The following is an 18514-nucleotide window of genomic DNA, read 5'->3' as shown; positions in this document are numbered from 1 at the left end:
TACGCTTCGTGAGGAAAGCTAGCGTGAACATTTTCAAGGGGTAAAAGTGTATTTCTTGGAGAATTCTTCAATTCCACACGGTTCTAGGCACTTTTTTACGTTATGCAGGTATCTAGGCACTTCACTGTCACACTGTATAATCTTTTGGTACCATTTTCTCTTTAATGAAAACTAGGAAAACTTGAAATCGAGAAAATATTGGAAATCTCGAAATCAAGGAAAATGACGCATAAAAAAAATCACTTCCGCTTTCAACCATGGCATACTACTTTTTTTTTTTTTTTTTTTTTTTTTTTTTTTCCAAGTGTGACATGGGGGTGAGTGGGGTATAAAATGCTATTTTTGCGTTAGGGGCCGTACACATATTACGTAAGCACTTATGGGGGAGGGGGGGGTCGGTCAATATCTTACGATCCATATAAATAAAAAATCATTTGTATGAAAAAAATCTTACAAGGGAGGAGGGGAGGTCGAGAAACCCAGAAAAATTGCTTACGTAATAAGCTTACGACCCCTTACGTAATTAATGGATCTTTCCTGCGGTGCGGTTTTCTTTCAGTAAAGTCCCTGAAATGTTGCTTTCAGCTATGTGGGTTCTCTTTTCGCCAGCGTATGGAGGGGAGGCACTGTAGCCAGTGTAATAAAAGGTTTAGTTTCCATACTAGTTTTCATACAAACTTGAACCGGCATGCCACTTTTTGTTCAAATCGGTTTTTGGAGGACACTCGGAGCATGGGACAGAATCGAGTGAGCGTGGTGGTGCTGGGTCGTTTTTTGAACCACCCTAGTAATATTTTTTGTTTTTTTTTTAATACGACATCAATACTACTACAGTATATGACAGTTTTTATTGTACAAATACTTTCAAAGCTTTGTTTTGGTACTCAACCCACCTTCACCTTAAAGTGCTAAAATGAATACCAGCCCAGATTCTAATAGGAATATGCAGTCATGGGACGAGAGCATGTAACAGCATTTAGTATTAATTTTCAAGAACTTAGACTAGAGTAATTTTCCAATAGTGGGTACTATAAGACAACAATGATGTATAGTTATTTGCTATTATCCCCATTTCTCACTAACTATTTTTCGCTACCAGCTTCCCTGGATGAATTATTCTGATTTCTAATTGAATTCATTATTTGTGGATCCACTATAGGACAATTTGCTCTATAAATTAATAACAGAGAACGACAGTGTCCGCTTTCCTTTAAGGTTAATATGAGAATTAATATTAACTACCCGGCCATTCAAATCAGCACGATTGGTCGCTCCCGTTTCATACAGCCAATGCAAGATGATAACAAACTAGTATTTATGGCCGGCTGTTTTGCAAACAATCTACAGTTTTCTTCCATCTGTAAGCTCAAAAACATCCATTCCGTCATCATGGCTGCCCAGCTCAAAATCGCTTTGATCCAGTTGGACAGTTTCCCAACGAAACAGGCAGCAATCACAAATGCCATCAACCAGATCCGTATCGCCGCCAAGGACAAGGGTGCCAAACTCGTTATATTGCCAGAATGCTGGAACTCCACCTACTGTACCAAGGAGTTCCCCCGGTCGGCCGAACAAATTCCCAATGGAGAAACATCAAAAGCGCTGTCGAAGATTTCTGGCGAGCTGGGGATCACTCTGATCGGTGGAACATATCCAGAGGTTGAAAGCGGAAAGCTGTTTAATACCTGTCCCGTGTGGGGTCCCAAAGGGGAATTCATTGGAAAGTATCGCAAAATGCATCTCTTCGATATGGACATCCCCGGGACGTGTACCTTCAAGGAGTCCAGCGTTCTCACAGCGGGAAATGAGTTCCTGACATTCAACGTTGGTGAAGTGAAAATTGGCGTTGGAATCTGCTATGACCAACGTTTCCAGGGGTTGGCAACCGTCTATCGAAATCGTGGCTGCGATCTGATGATCTACCCTTCGGCCTTCGACACCTACACAGGACCGATGCATTTCGAACTGATCGCTCAGGCTCGTGCTTTGGACAATGGAATGTTTGTGGCACTTTGCGCTCCGGCGAGGGATACAACCAAGGATTATGTAGCCTACGGGTACTCGACGGTTTGCGATCCCTGGGGAAGGGTTTTGAGTCGGGCCAAGGAAGGACCCGAGACGCTGATAGTGAATCTGGATATGGGTTTGCGTGATTCCATTAGACGGCAGATTCCGACTCAGAAACAGAAAAGGGCCGATGTGTACGAAGTGGTGTGCAAGAAATAAAACGTTTGTCGTTTGTTGTGAGATTTTGTATGAGTATAGAAGGGGCTGACACATCAGTGCAAAAAAAGGTTGTCATATGTGTTTAAAAGATGAGAAATTGTATACAAAACAGAGATAATAATAATGAATAAACTCATGGCTACTTTTGCATCTAAACTAACTCTATATTTATTTGTAAAAATAGAAACATCTGCCACATTATGCAACGTTTACTAAGCATGTGGTCTATCTAAAGACATTTTTAGCTCGATTCACCTGGAATCAAAAGTAATATTTTTATTTAAACTTTAATAGTTCACTTGCCGTAAGAAAAGTTAGTACCAACTTATTTAATAACACCAATTGATTGCAGTTTTATAGATAGGTATTCCAATAATGTAGTTGAATGACTCCAATTACTGAATTAATGATTTTGTGTTTGTTACTTCTACGTGAATTTAAACGATTTACAATGATATGGAAATGCTAACATCATCTTCCAAAATTAGACGTACATGTTCATGATAGGGGCCCTCCTTAGTCGTGCGGTAAGACGCGCGGCTACAAAGCAAGACCATGCTGAGGGTGGCTGGGTTCGATTCCCGGTGTCGGTCTAGGCAATTTTCGGATTGGAAATTGTCTCGACTTCCCTGGGCATAAAAGTATCATCGTGCTAGCCTCATGATATACGAATGCAAAAATGGTAACTTGGCTAAGAAACCTCGCAGTTAATAACTGTGGAAATGCTTAATGAACACTATGCTGCGAGGCGGCTCTGTCCCAGTGTGGGGATGTAATGCCAATAAGAAGAAGAAGAAGATGTTCATGATAGAATTAGAGGCGAAAGTATAGAACTAATAGTTCCGTTAGTATACGGCAGTGGAGATATATCAGCTTCCACACTGATATTCTTCCCTACCCCTTCATACGGGAGCTTGGCAGAAGGAAGGTCGTGCGATATGTGCCATCACAAATATTGCCCTCCGCTCGCTTTCAAATCGACTTCTATAAAAACATTCTTCATGCCTGCCGTATCCTAACGGAACTATCAATTCTATACTTTCGCCTCTAATTCTATCCGATTGCTGTTCGAGGGAATTTGATCAAACTTCTCCGACAGTTGCCAACAATTTCGAGCTAGCTATGGTTCATCTCCCGCTACAACATTATTTCGAGACATTTTTGTTGTAATAAAACTTGTGGGTTTATCAAAAATTGTATTAAAGTATTTCTATAAATTTAAGAATGCTTAGGGCAAAGATGGCTAGAAGCTGAAGCTTTGTACCTTTGTACATTTGTCTGAAAAATCACTATCAAAAAGTGATTGCGTCATTATTTAAGGCAAATCCTTTTTTATATTTTAACCAACATTTTACAACAATTAATATTCTAATTCCGAACACATTTTCCAATTCAGGGGTCTTCATGACACTTGAATTAAAATATTTTAATATATCAGCTGTTTCCTTCGGGTATTCCAAATTACAAACTATTTTCCTAGCGATTTTAAGGAAGTGCTTTGTGATTTTCTAAACCGTAGCCCATTTCCAGCGGTCTCTCAAACGCTGCGTGATTCTCCTAACCAACGACTTCAGTTATACATTAAATTTTATCGAATTCTCAAAAGCTTAACGTTCGGTAACAAGTTCGAGAAACGAATAAACTACCGAGCGTTCGGTAATCTGGTTTAGCAATGACAAACCTACGACATTAGGAAGTTTTTTCCTGGAGCAATCCCTGAATAAGTTCCGGAGGAATTCCCGGAGGAACTTCGGAGGAATTCTGGAGGAACTTCCGGAGGAATTCCCGGAGGAACTTCCGGAGGAATTCCCGGAGGAACTTCCGGAGGAATTCTTGTAAGAACTCGCGGAGGAATTCCTGGGGAAATTTCCGGAGGAATTCCCGGAGGAACCTCAGGAGGAATTCCCGAAGGAACCTCCGGAGGAATTCCCGAAGGAACTTCCGGAGGAATTCCCGAAGGAACTTCCGGAGGAATTCCCGAAGGAACTTCCGGAGGAATTCCCGAAGGAACTTCCGGAGGAATTCCCGGGGGAACTTCCGGAGGAATTCGGAGGAACTTCCGGAGAATTCCCGGAGGAACTTCCGAGGAATTCCGGAAGGAACTTCCGGAGGAATTCGGAGGAACTTCCGGAGGAATTCCCGGAGGAACTTCGGAGGAATTCGCGGAGGAACTGCCGGAGGAATTCCCGGAGGAACTTCCGGAGGAATTCCCGGAGGAACTTCCGGAGGAATTCCCGGAGGAACTTCCGGAGGAATTTCCGGAGGAACTTCCGGAGGAATTTCCGGAGGAACTTCCGGAGGAACTTCCGGAGGAATTCCCGGAGGAACTTCCGGAGGAATTCCTGGAGGAACTTCCGGAGGAATTCCCGGAGGAACTTCCGGAGGAATTCCCGGAGGAACTTCCGGAGGAATTCCCGGAGGAACTTCCGGAGGAATTCCCGGAGGCAGCTCCGGAGGAATTCGGAGGAACTTCCGGAGGAATTCCCGGAGGAACTTCCGGAGGAATTCCCGGAGGAACTTCCGGAGGAATTCCCGGAGGAACTTCCGGAGGAATTCCTGGAGGAACTTCGGAGGAATTCCTGGAGGAACTTCCGGAGGAATTCGGAGGAACTTCCGAAGGAATTCCGGAGGAACTTCGAGGAATTCCCGGAGGAACTACCGGAGGAACTTCCGGAGGAATTCCCGGAGGAACATCCGGAGGAATTCCCGGAGGAACTTCCGGAGGCATTCGGAGGAACTTCCGGAGGAATTCCCGGAGGAACTTCCGGAGGAATTCCCGGAGGAACTTCCGGAGGAATTCCCGGAGGAACTTCCGGAGGAATTCCCGGAGGAACTTCCGGAGGAACTTCTGGAGGAACTTCTGGAGGAATTCCCGGAGGAACTTCCGGAGGAATTCCCGGAGGAACTTCCGGAGGAATTCCCGGAGGAACTTCCCGGAGGAACTTCCGGCGGAATTCCCGGAGGAACTTCCGGAGGAATTCCCGAAGGAACTTCCGGAGGAATTCCGGAGGAACTTCCGGAGGAATTCCCGGAGGAACTTCGGAGGAATTCCCGGAGGAACTTCCGGAGGAATTCGGAGGAACTTCCGGAGGAATTCTGGAGGAACTTCCGGAGGAAATTCGGAGGAACTTCCGGAGGAATTCGGAGGAACTTCCGGAGGAATTCCTGGAGGAACTTCCGGAGGAATTCCCGGAGGAACTTCGGAGGAATTCCCGGAGGAACTTCCGGAGGAATTCCCGGAGGAACTTCCGGAGGAATTGGAGGAACTTCGGAGGAATTCTCGGAGGAACTTCCGGAGGAATTCGGAGGAACTTCCGGAGGAATTCCGGAGGAACTTCCGGAGGAATTCTCGGAGGAACTTCCGGAGGAATTCCCGGAGGAACTTCCGGAGGAATTTCGGAGGAACTTCCGGAGGAATTCGGAGGAACTTCCGGAGGAATTCGGAGGAACTTCGGAGGAATTCGGAGGAACTTCCGGAGGAATTCCTGGAGGAACTCCGAAGGAATTCCTGGAGTAACTCCGGAGGAATTCCTGGAGGACCTCCGGAGGAATTCCCGGAGGAACTTCCGGAGGAATTCCCGGAGGAACTTCCGGAGGAATTCCCGGAGGAACTTCCGGAGGAATTCCCGGAGGAACTTCCGGAGGAATTCCCGGAGGAACTTCCGGAGGAATTCCCGGAGGAACTTCCGGAGGACTTCCGGAGGAATTCCCGGAGGAACTTCCGGAGGAATTCCCGGAGGAACTTCCGAAGGAATTCCTGGAAGAACTTCCGAGGAATTCCCGGAGGAACTTCCGGAGGAATTCGGAGGAACTTCCGGAGGAATTCGGAGGAAACTTCGGAGGAATTCCCGGAGGAACTTCCGGAGGAATTCCGGAGGAACTTCCGGAGGAATTCCCGGAGGAACTTCCGGAGGAATTCCCGGAGGAACTTGCCGGAGGAATTCCCGGAAGAACTTCGGAGGAATTCTTGGAGGAACTTCTGGAAGAATTCCCGGAGGAACTTCTGGAGGAATTTGCGGAGGAATTCCCGGAGGAACTTCCGGAGGAATTCCCGGAGGAACTTCCGGAGGAATTCCTGGCGGAACTTCCGGAGGAATTTCCGGAGGAACTTCCGAAGGAATTCCCGGAGGAACTTCCGGAGGAATTCCCGGAGGAACTTCCGGAGGAATTCGGAGGAACTTCCGGAGGAATTCCCGGAGGAACTTCCGGAGGAATTCCGGAGGAACTTCGGAGGAATTCCTGGAGGAACTTCGGAGGAATTCCTGGAGGAACTTCCGGAGGAATTCAGGAGGAACTTCGGAGGAATTCGGAGGAACTTCCGGAGGAATTCCGGAGGAACTTCCGGAGGAATTCGGAGGAACTTCGGAGGAATTCCGGAGGAACTTCCGGAGGAATTCCCGGAGGAACTTCGGAGGAATTCCTGGAGGAACTTCCGGAGGAATTCCCGGAGGAACTTCCGGAGGAATTCCAGGAGGAACTTCGGAGGAATTCCCGGAGGAACTTCCGGAGGAATTGGAGGAACTTCCGGAGGAATTCGGAGGAACTTCCGGAGGAATTCCCGGAGGAACTTCCGGAGGAATTCCCGGAGGAACTTCGGAGGAATTCCGGAGGAACTTCCGAGGAATTCCTGGAGGAACTTCCGGAGGAATTCGGAGGAACTTCCGGAGGAATTCCCGAGGAACTTCCGGAGGAATTCCCGGAGGAACTTCCGGAGGAATTCCCGGAGGAACTTCGGAGGAATTCGGAGGAACTTCCGAGGAATTCCCGGAGGAACTTCCGAGGAATTCCGGAGGAACTTCGGAGGAATTCCGGAGGAACTTCCGGAGGAATTCCCGGAGGAACTTCCGGAGGAATTCCCGGAGGAACTTCCGAGGAATTCCCGGAGGAACTTCCGGAGGAATTCTGGAGGAACTTCGGAGGAATTCGGAGGAACTTCCGGAGGAATTCCCGGAGGAACTTCCGGAGGAATTCTGGAGGAACTTCCGGAGGAATTCCGGAGGAACTTCCGGAGGAATTCGGAGGAACTTCCGGAGGAATTCGGAGGAACTTCCGGAGGAATTCCCGGAGGAACTTCCGGAGGAATTCGGAGGAACTTCCGGAGGAATTCCCGGAGGAACTTCCGGAGGAATTCCCGGAGGAACTTCCGGAGGAATTCTGGAGGAACTTCCGGAGGAATTCCCGGAGGAACTTCCGGAGGAATTCCGGAGGAACTTCCGGAGGAATTCGGAGGAACTTTGGAGGAATTCCGGAGGAACTTCGGAGGAATTCCCGAGGAACTTCCGGAGGAATTCCCGGAGGAACTTCCGGAGGAATTCGGAGGAACTTCCGGAGGAATTCCCGGAGGAACTTCCGGAGGAATTCCCGGAGGAACTTCGGAGGAATTCCAGAGGAACTTCCGGAGGAATTCCCGGAGGAACTTCGGAGGAATTCGGAGGAACTTCCGGAGGAATTCCGGAGGAACTTCGGAGGAACTTCCGGAGGAATTCGGAGGAACTTCCGGAGGAATTCCCGGAGGAACTTCCGGAGGAATTCGGAGGAACTTCCGGAGGAATTCTGGAGGAACTTCCGGAGGAATTCGGAGGAACTTCCGGAGGAATTCCCGGAGGAACTTCCGGAGGAATTCCCGAAATTCGGAGGAACTTCCTGGAGGAATTCGGAGGAACTTCGGAGGAATTCCCGGAGGAACTTCCGGAGGAATTCCCGGAGGAACTTCCGGAGGAATTCCGGAGGAACTTCCGGAGGAATTCCCGGAGGAACTTCCGGAGGAATTCCCGGAGGAACTTCCGGAGGAATTCGGAGGAACTTCGGAGGAATTCGGAGGAACTTCCGGAGAATTCCGGAGGAACTTCGGAGGAATTCCCGGAGGAACTTGGAGGAATTCCCGGAGGAACTTCCGGAGGAATTCTGGAGGAACTTCCGGAGGAATTCCCGGAGGAACTTCCGGAGGAATTCCCGGAGGAACTTCCGGAGGAATTCGGAGGAACTTCCGGAGGAATTCCCGGAGGAACTTCCGAGGAATTCTGGAGGAACTTCCGGAGGAATTCCCGGAGGAACTTCCGGAGGAATTCCGAAGACCGAGGAACTTCCGGAGGAATTCCCGGAGGAACTTCGGAGGAACTTCCGGAGGAATTCGAGAGGAACTTCCGAGGAATTCCCGGAGGAACTTCCGGAGGAATTCCCGAGGAACTTCGGAGGAATTCCCGGAGGAACTTCCGGAGGAATTCGGAGGAACTTCCGGAGGAATTCCCGGAGGAACTTCCGGAGGAATTCCGGAGGAACTTCCGGAGGAATTCCTGAGGAACTTCGGAGGAATTCCAGAGGAACTTCCGGAGGAATTCCGGAGAACTTCCGGAGGAATTCCGGAGGAACTTCCGGAGGAATTCGGAGGAACTTCCGGAGGAATTCGGAGGAACTTCCGGAGGAATTCCCGGAGGAACTTCCGAGGAATTTGGAGGAACTTCCGGAGGAATTCGGAGGAACTTCGGAGGAATTCCCGGAGGAACTTCCGGAGGAATTCCCGGAGGAACTTCCGGAGGAATTCGGAGGAACTTCCGGAGGAATTCCGGAGGAACTTCCGGAGGAATCCTGGAGGAACTTCCGGAGGAATTTCCGGAGGAACTTCCGGAGGAATTTCCGAGGAACTTCCGGAGGAATTTCGGAGGAACTCCCGGAGGAATTTCCGGAGGAACTTCCGGAGGAATTTCCGGAGGAACTTCCGGAGGAATTTTCGGAGGAACTTCCGGAGGAATTTCCGGAGGAACTTCCGGAGGAATTTCCGGAGGAACTTCCGGAGGAATTTCCGGAGGAACTCCCGGAGGAACTTCCGGAGGAATTTCCGGAGGAACTTCCGGAGGAACTTCCGGAGGAACTTCCGGAGGAATTGGAGGAACTTCCGGAGGAATTCGGAGGAACTTCGGAGGAATTCGGAGGAACTTCGGAGGAATTCCCGGAGGAACTTCCGGAGGAATTCCGGAGGAACTTCCGGAGGAATTCGGAGGAACTTCCGGAGGAATTCCGGAGGAACTTCGGAGGAATTCGGAGGAACTTCCGGAGGAATTCCTGGAGGAATTTCCTGAGGAATAATTCCAGAGGAACTTCCGGAGGAATTCCCGGAAGAACTGCCGGAGGAACTTCCGGAGAAATTCCCGGAAGAACTTTCGGAGGAATTCCCGGAGGAACTTACAGAAGAATTCCCGGAGGAACTTCCGGAGGAATTCCCGGAGGAACTTTCGGAGGAATCCCGCAGGGACTTCCTGGAGGAATTCCCGCAGGAACTTCCGGAGAAATTCGGAGGAACTTCGGAGAAATTCTGGAGGAACTTCGGAGGAATTCCCGGAGGAACTTCCGGAGAAATTCCCGGAGGAACTTCCGGAGAAATTCCTGAGAATTCGGAGAACTTCCGGAGGAATTCCCGGAGGAACTTCGGAGGAATTCGGAGGAACTTCGGAGGAATTCCCAGGAGGAACTTCCGGAGGAATTCCCGGAGGAACTTCCGGAGGAATTCGGAGGAACTTCCGGAGGAATTCCCGGAGGAACTTCGGAGGAATTCCCGGAGGAACTTCCGGAGGAATTCGGAGGAACTTCGGAGGAATTCCCGGAGGAACTTCCGAGGAATTCCCGGAGGAACTTCGGAGGAATTCCTGGAGGAACTTCCGGAGGAATTCCCGGAGGAACTTCCGGAGGAATTCGGAGGAACTTCCGGAGGAATTCCCGGAGGAACTTCCGGAGGAATTCGGAGGAACTTCCGGAGGAATTCGGAGGAACTTCCGGAGGAATTCCCGGAGGAACTTCCGGAGGAATTCCCGGAGGAACTTCGGAGGAATTCCCGGAGGAACTTCCGGAGGAATTCGGAGGAATTCTGGAGGAACTTCCGGAGGAATTCCCGGAGGAACTTCCGGAGGAATTCCCGGAGGAACTTCCGGAGGAATTCCGGGAGGAACTTCGGAGGAATTCCGGAGGAATTCGAGAACTTCGGAGGAATTCCCGGAGGAACTTCCGGAGGAATTCCCGGAGGAACTTCGGAGGAATTCCCGGAGGAACTTCCGGAGGAATTCCGGAGGAACTTCCGAGGAATTCCCGGAGGAACTTCCGGAGGAATTCGGAGGAACTTCCGGAGGAATTCCCGGAGGAACTTCCGGAGGAATTCCCGGAGGAACTTCCGGAGGAACTTCCGGAGGAACGTCCGGAGGAATTCCCGGAGGAACTTCCGGAGGAATTCCCCGAGGAACTTCCGGAGGAATTCCCGGAGGAACTGCCGGAGGAATTCGGAGGAACTTCCGAGGAATTCCCGGAGGAACTTCCGGAGGAATTCTGGAGGAACTTCCGGAGGAATTCCCGGAGGAACTTCCGGAGGAATTCCCGGAGGAACTTCCGGAGGAATTCCCGGAGGAACTTCCGGAGGAATTCGGAGGAACTTCCGGAGGAATTCCTGGAGGAACTTCCGGAGGAATTTCGGAGGAACTTCCGGAGGAATTCGGAGGAACTTCGGAGGAATTCCGGAGGAACTTCCGGAGGAACTTCCGGAGGAATTCCCGGAGGAACTTCCGGAGGAATTCGGAGGAACTTCCGGAGGAATTCCCTGAGGAACTTCCGGAGGAATTCGGAGAATCGGAGGAACTTCGGAGGAATTCCCGGAGGAACTTCCGGAGGAATTCGGAGGAACTTCCGGAGGAATTCCGGAGGAACTTCCGGAGGAATTCCCGGAGGAACTTCCGGAGGAATTCGGAGGAACTTCCGGAGGAATTCCAGAGGAGGAACTTCCGGAGGAATTCCCGAGGAACTTCCGGAGGAATTCGGGGAGGAATTCGCGGAGGAATTCCCGGAGGAACTTCCGGAGGAATTCCCGGAGGAACTTCCGGAGGAATTCCCGGAGGAACTTCCGGAGGAATTCGCGGAGGAATTCCCGGAGGAACTTCCGGAGGAATTCCCGGAGGAACTTCCGGAGGAATTCCCGGAGGAACTTCCGGAGGAATTCCCGGAGGAACTTCCGGAGGAATTCCGGAGGAACTTCCGGAGGATTTCCTGGAGGAACTTCCGGAGGAATTCCGGAGGAACTTCGGAGGAATTCGGAGGAACTTCCGGAGGAATTCTGGAGGAACTTCCGGAGGAATTCCCGGAGGAACTTCCGGAGGAATTCCCGGAGGAACTTCCGGAGGAAAGATCGGAGGAACTTCCGGAGGAATTCTGGAGGAACTTCGGAGGCATTCCCGGAGGAACTGCCGGGGGTATTTCCGGAGGAACTTCCGGAGGAATTCCCGGAGGAACTTCCGGAGGAATTCCCGGAGGAACTTCCGGAGGAATTCCCGGAGGAACTTCCGGAGGAATTCCCTGAGGAACTTCCGGAGGAACTTCCGGAGGAATTCCCGGAGGAACTTCCGGAGGAATTCCCGGAGGAACTTCCGGAGGAATTCCCGGAGGAACTTCCGGAGGAATTCGGAGGAACTTCGGAGGAATTCGGAGGAACTTCCGGAGGAATTCCCGGAGGAACTTCCGGAGGAATTGCCGGAGGAACTTGCGGAGGAAGTCCCGGAGGAGGTTCCGGAGGAATTCCCGGAGGAACTTCCGGAGGAATTCCCGGAGGAACTTCCGGAGGAATTCCCGGAGGAACTTCCGGAGGAATTCCCGGAGGAACTTCCGGAGGAACTCCCGGAGGAGGAACTTCTGGAAGAATTCCCGGAGGAGGAATTCCCGGAGGAGGAACTTCTGGAAGAATTCCCGGAGGAGGAACTTCCGGAGGAATTCCCGGAGGAGGAACTTCCGGAGGAATTCTCGGAGGAGGAACTTCCGGAGGATTTCCTGGAAATATGAAATACAGAAGGAACTTCCGGAGGAATTCCTGGAGGAATTTCGGAGGAATTTCTGGAGGAACCTCTGGAGGAATTCCCGAGGAACTTCCGGAGGAATTCGGAGGAACTTCCGGAGGAATTCGGAGGAACTTCGGGAGGAATTCTGGAGGAACTTCCGGAGGAATTCCCGGAGGAACTTCCGGAGGAATTCGGAGGAACTTCCGGACGAATTCCCGGAGGAACTTCGGAGGAATTCCCGGAGGAACTTCGGAGGAATTCCCGGAGGAACTTCGGAGGAATTCCCGGAGGAACTTCCGGAGGAATTCCCGGAGGAACTTCCGGAGAAACTTGCGGATGCTGCGCGGAAGAGTTCCGCGTATAAAAAGTTGGCAGAAGAGGTGCTGGGTGATGCGGTTTAGGTGAGAGCCATTAGGTGAGAGAGTAGAGGTAATCCAATGCCGAGGCGTGGAGGAAATTACCGAAGCCGGAAGGCTGGTAGCTGCACTGAGAGATCAGTGTGGCGTTGAAATCCAGGATACCGCGATTCGGTTGCGGAAAGGTTATGCTGGAACGCAGGTTGCCTTATTCCAGGTACCCGTGGCTGACGTCAAGAAGGTACTGGATAAGGTCAAGCTGAAGGTGGGTTGGTCGGTATGCTTGGTGAGCGCAAAATAACAACCTCAGGCCTGCTTCAAGTGCTTCGAAGTCATATGACTGCCAAGGTTCTAATCGGAGTTGGATTTGCCGGAGGTGTGGAGCTGAAGGTCACAAGGCTCACACCTGCCAGGCCGCACACCGAGGTGTTTGATCTGTGGTCCTGGCACAGACACAAACACCCATCCGATGGGCCGGCCTGCCCGGCCTCCATACGGGCTCAGTCAAGCAAGTAGCTCAGCTAAATATCATCCACTGCGAGGCAGCGCAAGCGCTGCTTCAACAGTCAGTACGCAAGAATAAGACTGATGTTGCCTTGCTGTCCGACCCTTACCGCATCCCTGCTAAACATAGCAGTTGGGTTGCGGATAAGTCCGGAATAGTGACCATCTGCACTTGCGGGAGGTATCCAGCAAAGGTAAACGGAACTTACTGTTGTAGCTGCTACTGTCCTTCAAGATAGAGCATAGATCAGTATACTAGGATGCTAAATAATCTTGTACCGAGACTAACTGGTCTTCAACCATTAGTTATAGCAGGTGACTTCAACGCGTGGGCAGTGGATTGAGCCTCTTGGTTCACTAACGGTGGAGGCCACACACTGCTAGGATCTCTAGCTATACTGAACGTAGTCCTGCTGAACGAGAGCCAAGCGTCAACGTTCAGAGGACCGAATGGCGAGTCATGCATCGCGGGATGGACGTAGAGCCTGAATGGAGGGTTCACGAAGGGTCTACCGCTAGTGACCATCAGTAAACACATTTTATGGTCAGCTGTATCTCCAACAGAACCACAAGGCGGGTCAGTAAAGCTGATCTAGGATGGCGTACCTCGCAGCTCGACCCAGAACTGCTGGAAGAATCACTACTGTGGGTAAATCGTACTCTAGGCCTTAGTGGTGATGAGCTATCCGATGTCCTGATACGAGCATGTGACGTGACAATGCCCAGGAGGACTATGCCCACCGGTGCACTGGTGGATGAGCACGATAGCTTATCTTCGCAGAACCTGTCTTAGAGCTAAATGAAGGTTGCGACGTGCTAGAACCGAAGCGGACAGGCTAGAAATACGCCGGGTGTTCCAAACAGCGAGCAGAGCTCTGAAGTACGAAATCAAATGCAGTAAGAGAGTCTGATTTGGAAAGCTGTGTAGGATGCCCAATAATACTCCAAGGCGGGATGTGGCATACCATTAACCAAAACAGTAATTCGAATCAATTAACTCACTAGATATAAATATAGCATACCAAAACAACATAGCGCCGACGTAACGAACGCACACAAAATGCAACGCGACATTATGATATAATAAACAAAGAAGTCATTCACCACCGAGCTGCATCGTTCTATCCTCTCTCTCTCCGGTAGGGATCGAGAGCCGATAACATGCAACGCGGAGGAATCGAATATCAAGCAAGGCGTTTATAATTCAATTACCCAATAGCACCGATAATGCTAAGCTATGCAATTTTGAATATCGATCACTCCAGTCGTCTTCTTTTTACCATAACATATTATTCGTAATGTATACAAATTATTGAACCCAGAAGGGTATAAATACTTCTAAGCGAATGAGAAATAAATGATTCTGATTCTGAAGCTCGACCTTACTGGATTACTCCAGTTAAGCATTCGACATCTTTGGAAATCAAGTGTTTTCTCTAGTGACCCTACTGGTTGACTCCAGTTAGGCATTCACTCCCAAAGAGAAAGTCCTAAGTGCCGCTCTTATGTCTCGCCGCGTGATCGAGTAAAGTGTTTTGGTGAATAATAAGTTAGTTGGGGCCCTCCTTAGCCGTGCGGTAAGACGTGCGACTACAAAGCTAGACCATGCTGAGGGTGGCTGGGTTCGATTCCCGGTGCCGGCCTAGGCAAATTTCGGATTGGAAATTGTCTCGACTTTCCTGGGCATGAAAGTATCATCGTGCTAGCCTCATGATATACGAATGCAAAATGGTAACTCGGCTAAGAAACCTCGCAGGTAATAACTGTGGAAGTGCTTACTGAGCACTAAGCTGCGAGGCGGCTCTGTCCCAGATTGGGGATGTAATGCCAAGAAGAAGAAGAAGAAGAAGTTAGCCTGGTGGATAGCCCACGGGACCAGGTTAAAGATGCATACAGTGACTAGTGACTAACTATGAGCTTATCGCCACTGCAAGAAAACTTAAGCTAAATAAGGCACCAGGGCGGGACTGTATTCCTAACCTAGTCCTTAAGCACGCGATTCCTGCCGCTCCAGATATGTTCAGGAGCTGCCTTCAACGTTGACTGGACGAAGGAAACAAAAATATATAATAGGGAAATATAAAAATATAAAAAAATAAATAATAAAATATAAAAATACAAAAATATGAAATCGAAAACATGAAAATATAGAAATATGCGAATTAAATTATATTAATATGAAAGTTTAAAGATATAAGGAAGACAAAAAATTAAAATATAAAAATTAAATATTAGAAGTTATAACAATATGAAAATATGAAAAAAGAAAATACAAATATATGAAAATACAAAAGATTAAAATATGGAATTTGAAATTTCAAAATACAAAAGTATAAAAATATGAACATATACAGGTATAACAAATGTGGAAGCATGAAAATATAAAAATATAAAAGCATCATAATGTGAGCACATAAAAGTATAAAAATAGGAAAAATATAAGAATATGGAAAATATGATAATAAAAATATAATAATATGAAAGTGTAATAACATGAAATTATAAAAAAATGAAAATATAAAAATATGAAAAAGTGTGATGTTAAATTTAAAGTAATATGAAAATATGGAAATATAAAAACATAATAACATGAGAATTTTAAGACCCAAAAATAATAAAACAGGAAAGTGAAGATTAGGAAAGTATAAAATACGTAGCTAAAAAAATAATAAAATATAAAAATATGAAAAATAAATATAGTGCATTATGAAAAATATGTATAATGAAATATGGAAAATAAATAAATTACTATAAATTATTTCGTGGACTGGAAACTAGTGATACTCATGTTTCCTTTGAAATCTCTGTCCAGATAGCTATCAGAAATCAATCTTTGACAAAAGCATTAGAATAACTATTCCTGGCCACGCTTATCTGTACCGTTACTATGGAGAGAAGGAATAAGTACCATGGAGTTGTATATTGGGAAGGTATTCGTTGGGTCAGGATGTGCCTGTAGCTGGCAATGTGACCGTGGTAGAGCTCACCCCGTAGCACACCACGAAGAGGTATCTACCCAGCGTTACGGGAAGCACATTTTTGAATAAAAACAAGGATTTAAAAAAAATTCTTCCGCGCTGGCACAAAATATATCCTGTCACATTAACCAAAAGGTAAACAAAGACTTCTCTCGCCGATTGTGCCCACCATTACCAATTTGCGCGAGCTTAAATTATCAACTTGATGGCAAAAACTACCTCTACAACTACATGATAGTCGTGGCCAGTGACGTGGTTATCCGATTCATTAAAAAAAATCAACAATTTTTTTTAATAATAACAAAAAACAGAGATTATTGAAAATGCATCCACATAAATATATTTACCATATTTCTTTCATAACAAAACTAATTAGGATTCTAATAATGACGCAGATTTTTGTAGATCAAACTCGCTCAAACTCAAACAATGCCTTGGTTGTAAATGTTCAAGCTAGTTGAGAAACGCTGTCAGCGCAAGAAACAAATGCATTCCCCGTATTTCTCCGCTCGTTTAACTTTTCTGCTGCGTAGTATTATATAAATCGGTTCGTCTTTGCTGGAATATTGGAATCTGTGCCCGCACTTGATCCACCTTTTCAAAGTCCAAATCTGCCAGAACCGTTTCTTCGCCCTCCTTCGCCGACGCGACTATCTTTGCCCACGGATCCACAACCATCGAATGGCCCCACGCGATATAACCGGCACCGGCATCCCTTGCGGGCGAAATCGTTGCGATGTACGACTGAGTATCGTTGGCTCTGGCTCGCGCGAGCAGTTCCCAGTGCAGTGGGCCGGTTTTCATGTTGAATGCGCCCGGGTAAATCAGCATGTCGCAGCCCTGGTTGCGGTAGAGACGGGCCAGCTCATCGAACCGAATATCGTAGCAAATTCCGATGCCAATTTTGACGCCATCGACTGGGACAATGGCCAACTCCCTACCTCCAGTGAGCACGTCCGACTCGCGAAAGGTGATTCCGCCGGGGATGTTGATATCGAACAGATGAATTTTTCGGTACGTCGCCATTAAATCACCCTCCGGTGACCACACGGTGCAAGTATTATAAATTTTGTTCTCGGTTTTGTTTCGCTCTGGGATGGTTCCCCCAATCAAATATATTCCAAGCTCTTTGGCAACAGCCGACAAACTGCGACTGGTCTCACCGTCCGGGACTTCTTCGGCATATTCAGCGAAATGTTGCGTTCCGTATGGGGAATTGAAGCACTCTGGAAGGGCCACCACCCGTGCTCCGTTGTCCTTCACTGCCGAACGGATGCGACTGACGGCATTGGCCACATTTTCGGACTTGTTAGGTCCAACCTTCAGCTGAAGTAGAGCGATTCGAAAGCCGGCTGCGGATTGCAAATGTGGAATAATTAAGGAAAAAGAAATGAGTGACGTACGTACGAACCTTTTGCCATTTTGAGCATTTTCTGAGTGCGCTTTTTGTCAAACTACGCACTCTTATCGGGATAGCTAAATATCAGAGTTATTTAAATAAGGCTGCTTGTGTGAATAGCAATCTTCGCCGAAGATCATGTAGCAGCCGTAGCAGCTTTATCAGTTGCGGTTTGTTGTTTTTCTGCTTACCAAAGGATGTTAAAAAGCAGGTAAATTGTTGTATTGATAAGAAAATGTGTATGTACAAGAATATAGGAACCTATTAAATTTCCAATGCACATACGTATTGAACGTATTATAAAAACAAATTCATTATAATGTAAATAAAAATCTTACATTGAAATAAGTCCACAGCATCAAAATACAAATTAAAGGGCATTCAAGCCGTCTCGTCTGTTTCCTATTCTGAATTTGTAATCTCAAGTTTTACTCAAACTTTAGTACGTCGGTTACTGAAACTCAATTGAATTGTAAGTAAGAAAGAAAAAAAGTTTTCGAGAGAAAAAATACATTTTTAAAAACACAATACACGTACTAAATAATATTTATAGCATACCTGTTACTATACATACGATGCGCCGCACCGATGTGTTAATGTTAATGTGTGCACACAACAAGCAACATACAAGTAACACACGCTTAGATATTTTCACCCTTCCACGCTTTTATACCAAAAGCCAGTGTTGTTATATTTTTTTCATGCTTCAAACATTGTCATTGGTAAGCAATGCAATCTAAGCTTCGTTTTTTTAAAAATAGGGACACGGCAGGTATTTCCGTCCTTTGTCGTAGGGGCTTAAACCAACGAAAGCAACGTACATTTGCTAGAACTCCACTATAGCAGAACGTTTCTCCTGAGCTTACGATTTGGTATGTATGAGTTTAACAAAAAAGCGTCTTTTTTATTGGTTTTCGAGACTATGACGAACAGACGAAAATACCTGCCGTGTCCCTAGTGTTTTTATTTGCAGTAAACAGCATTCAGCTTGGTAGGAAATTTTTTTTCCCACTCACTCACTATATCGAAAACTGGTGGAAGATGTAACTTAACTTGACTCATTTCTTGACTTGACCATTTGTTAGAGTGCAGTACCCATACATTTGCATTTCTGGTAGGAGGGAGCTTCAAGAAAAATCTTAGAGATGGCTTTCGTATAGGTTTGCGCCCTGGCCTGGTTTGCGCCCTGTACCATTTCGAAGCAGCATGTTTCGAAGCAAAGATCGCATTCAAATTTTCTCTACAATC

General features: G+C 47.6%; 2 protein-coding genes across 2 annotated transcripts; one reads left to right on the top strand and one right to left on the bottom strand.

The window, feature by feature from the left end:
- The first annotated feature begins 1221 nt into the window (after window positions 1-1221).
- LOC134204281 (omega-amidase NIT2-like) lies at window positions 1222-2226 on the top strand. Its single transcript, XM_062679102.1, has one exon. It carries the CDS (start codon window positions 1222-1224, stop codon window positions 2224-2226), a length of 1005 nt encoding a protein of 334 aa, XP_062535086.1.
- Window positions 2227-16175: 13949 nt separating this feature from the next.
- On the bottom strand, window positions 16176-17422 carry LOC134204282 (omega-amidase NIT2-like). Its single transcript, XM_062679103.1, has 2 exons — window positions 17279-17422; window positions 16176-17219 (listed from the first exon to the last, which is right to left on the bottom strand). The coding sequence occupies exons 1-2, from the start codon at window positions 17295-17297 to the stop codon at window positions 16381-16383; spliced, it is 858 nt and encodes a 285-aa protein (XP_062535087.1). The 5' UTR covers window positions 17298-17422; the 3' UTR covers window positions 16176-16380.
- Window positions 17423-18514: the final 1092 nt, after the last annotated feature.

This window comes from Armigeres subalbatus, unplaced genomic scaffold (genome assembly GCF_024139115.2).
Source record: "Armigeres subalbatus isolate Guangzhou_Male unplaced genomic scaffold, GZ_Asu_2 Contig507, whole genome shotgun sequence".
NCBI lineage: Eukaryota > Metazoa > Arthropoda > Insecta > Diptera > Culicidae > Armigeres > Armigeres subalbatus.
The sequence above is the reverse complement of the archived record's forward strand: the minus strand, read 5'-3'. Positions and strand labels throughout refer to the sequence as shown.

Bases quoted from the DNA above. Each gene is read 5' to 3' on its own strand.
- LOC134204281 (XM_062679102.1), top strand. From the start codon at position 1,222: ATGAGAATTAATATTAACTACCCGGCCATTCAAATCAGCACGATTGGT.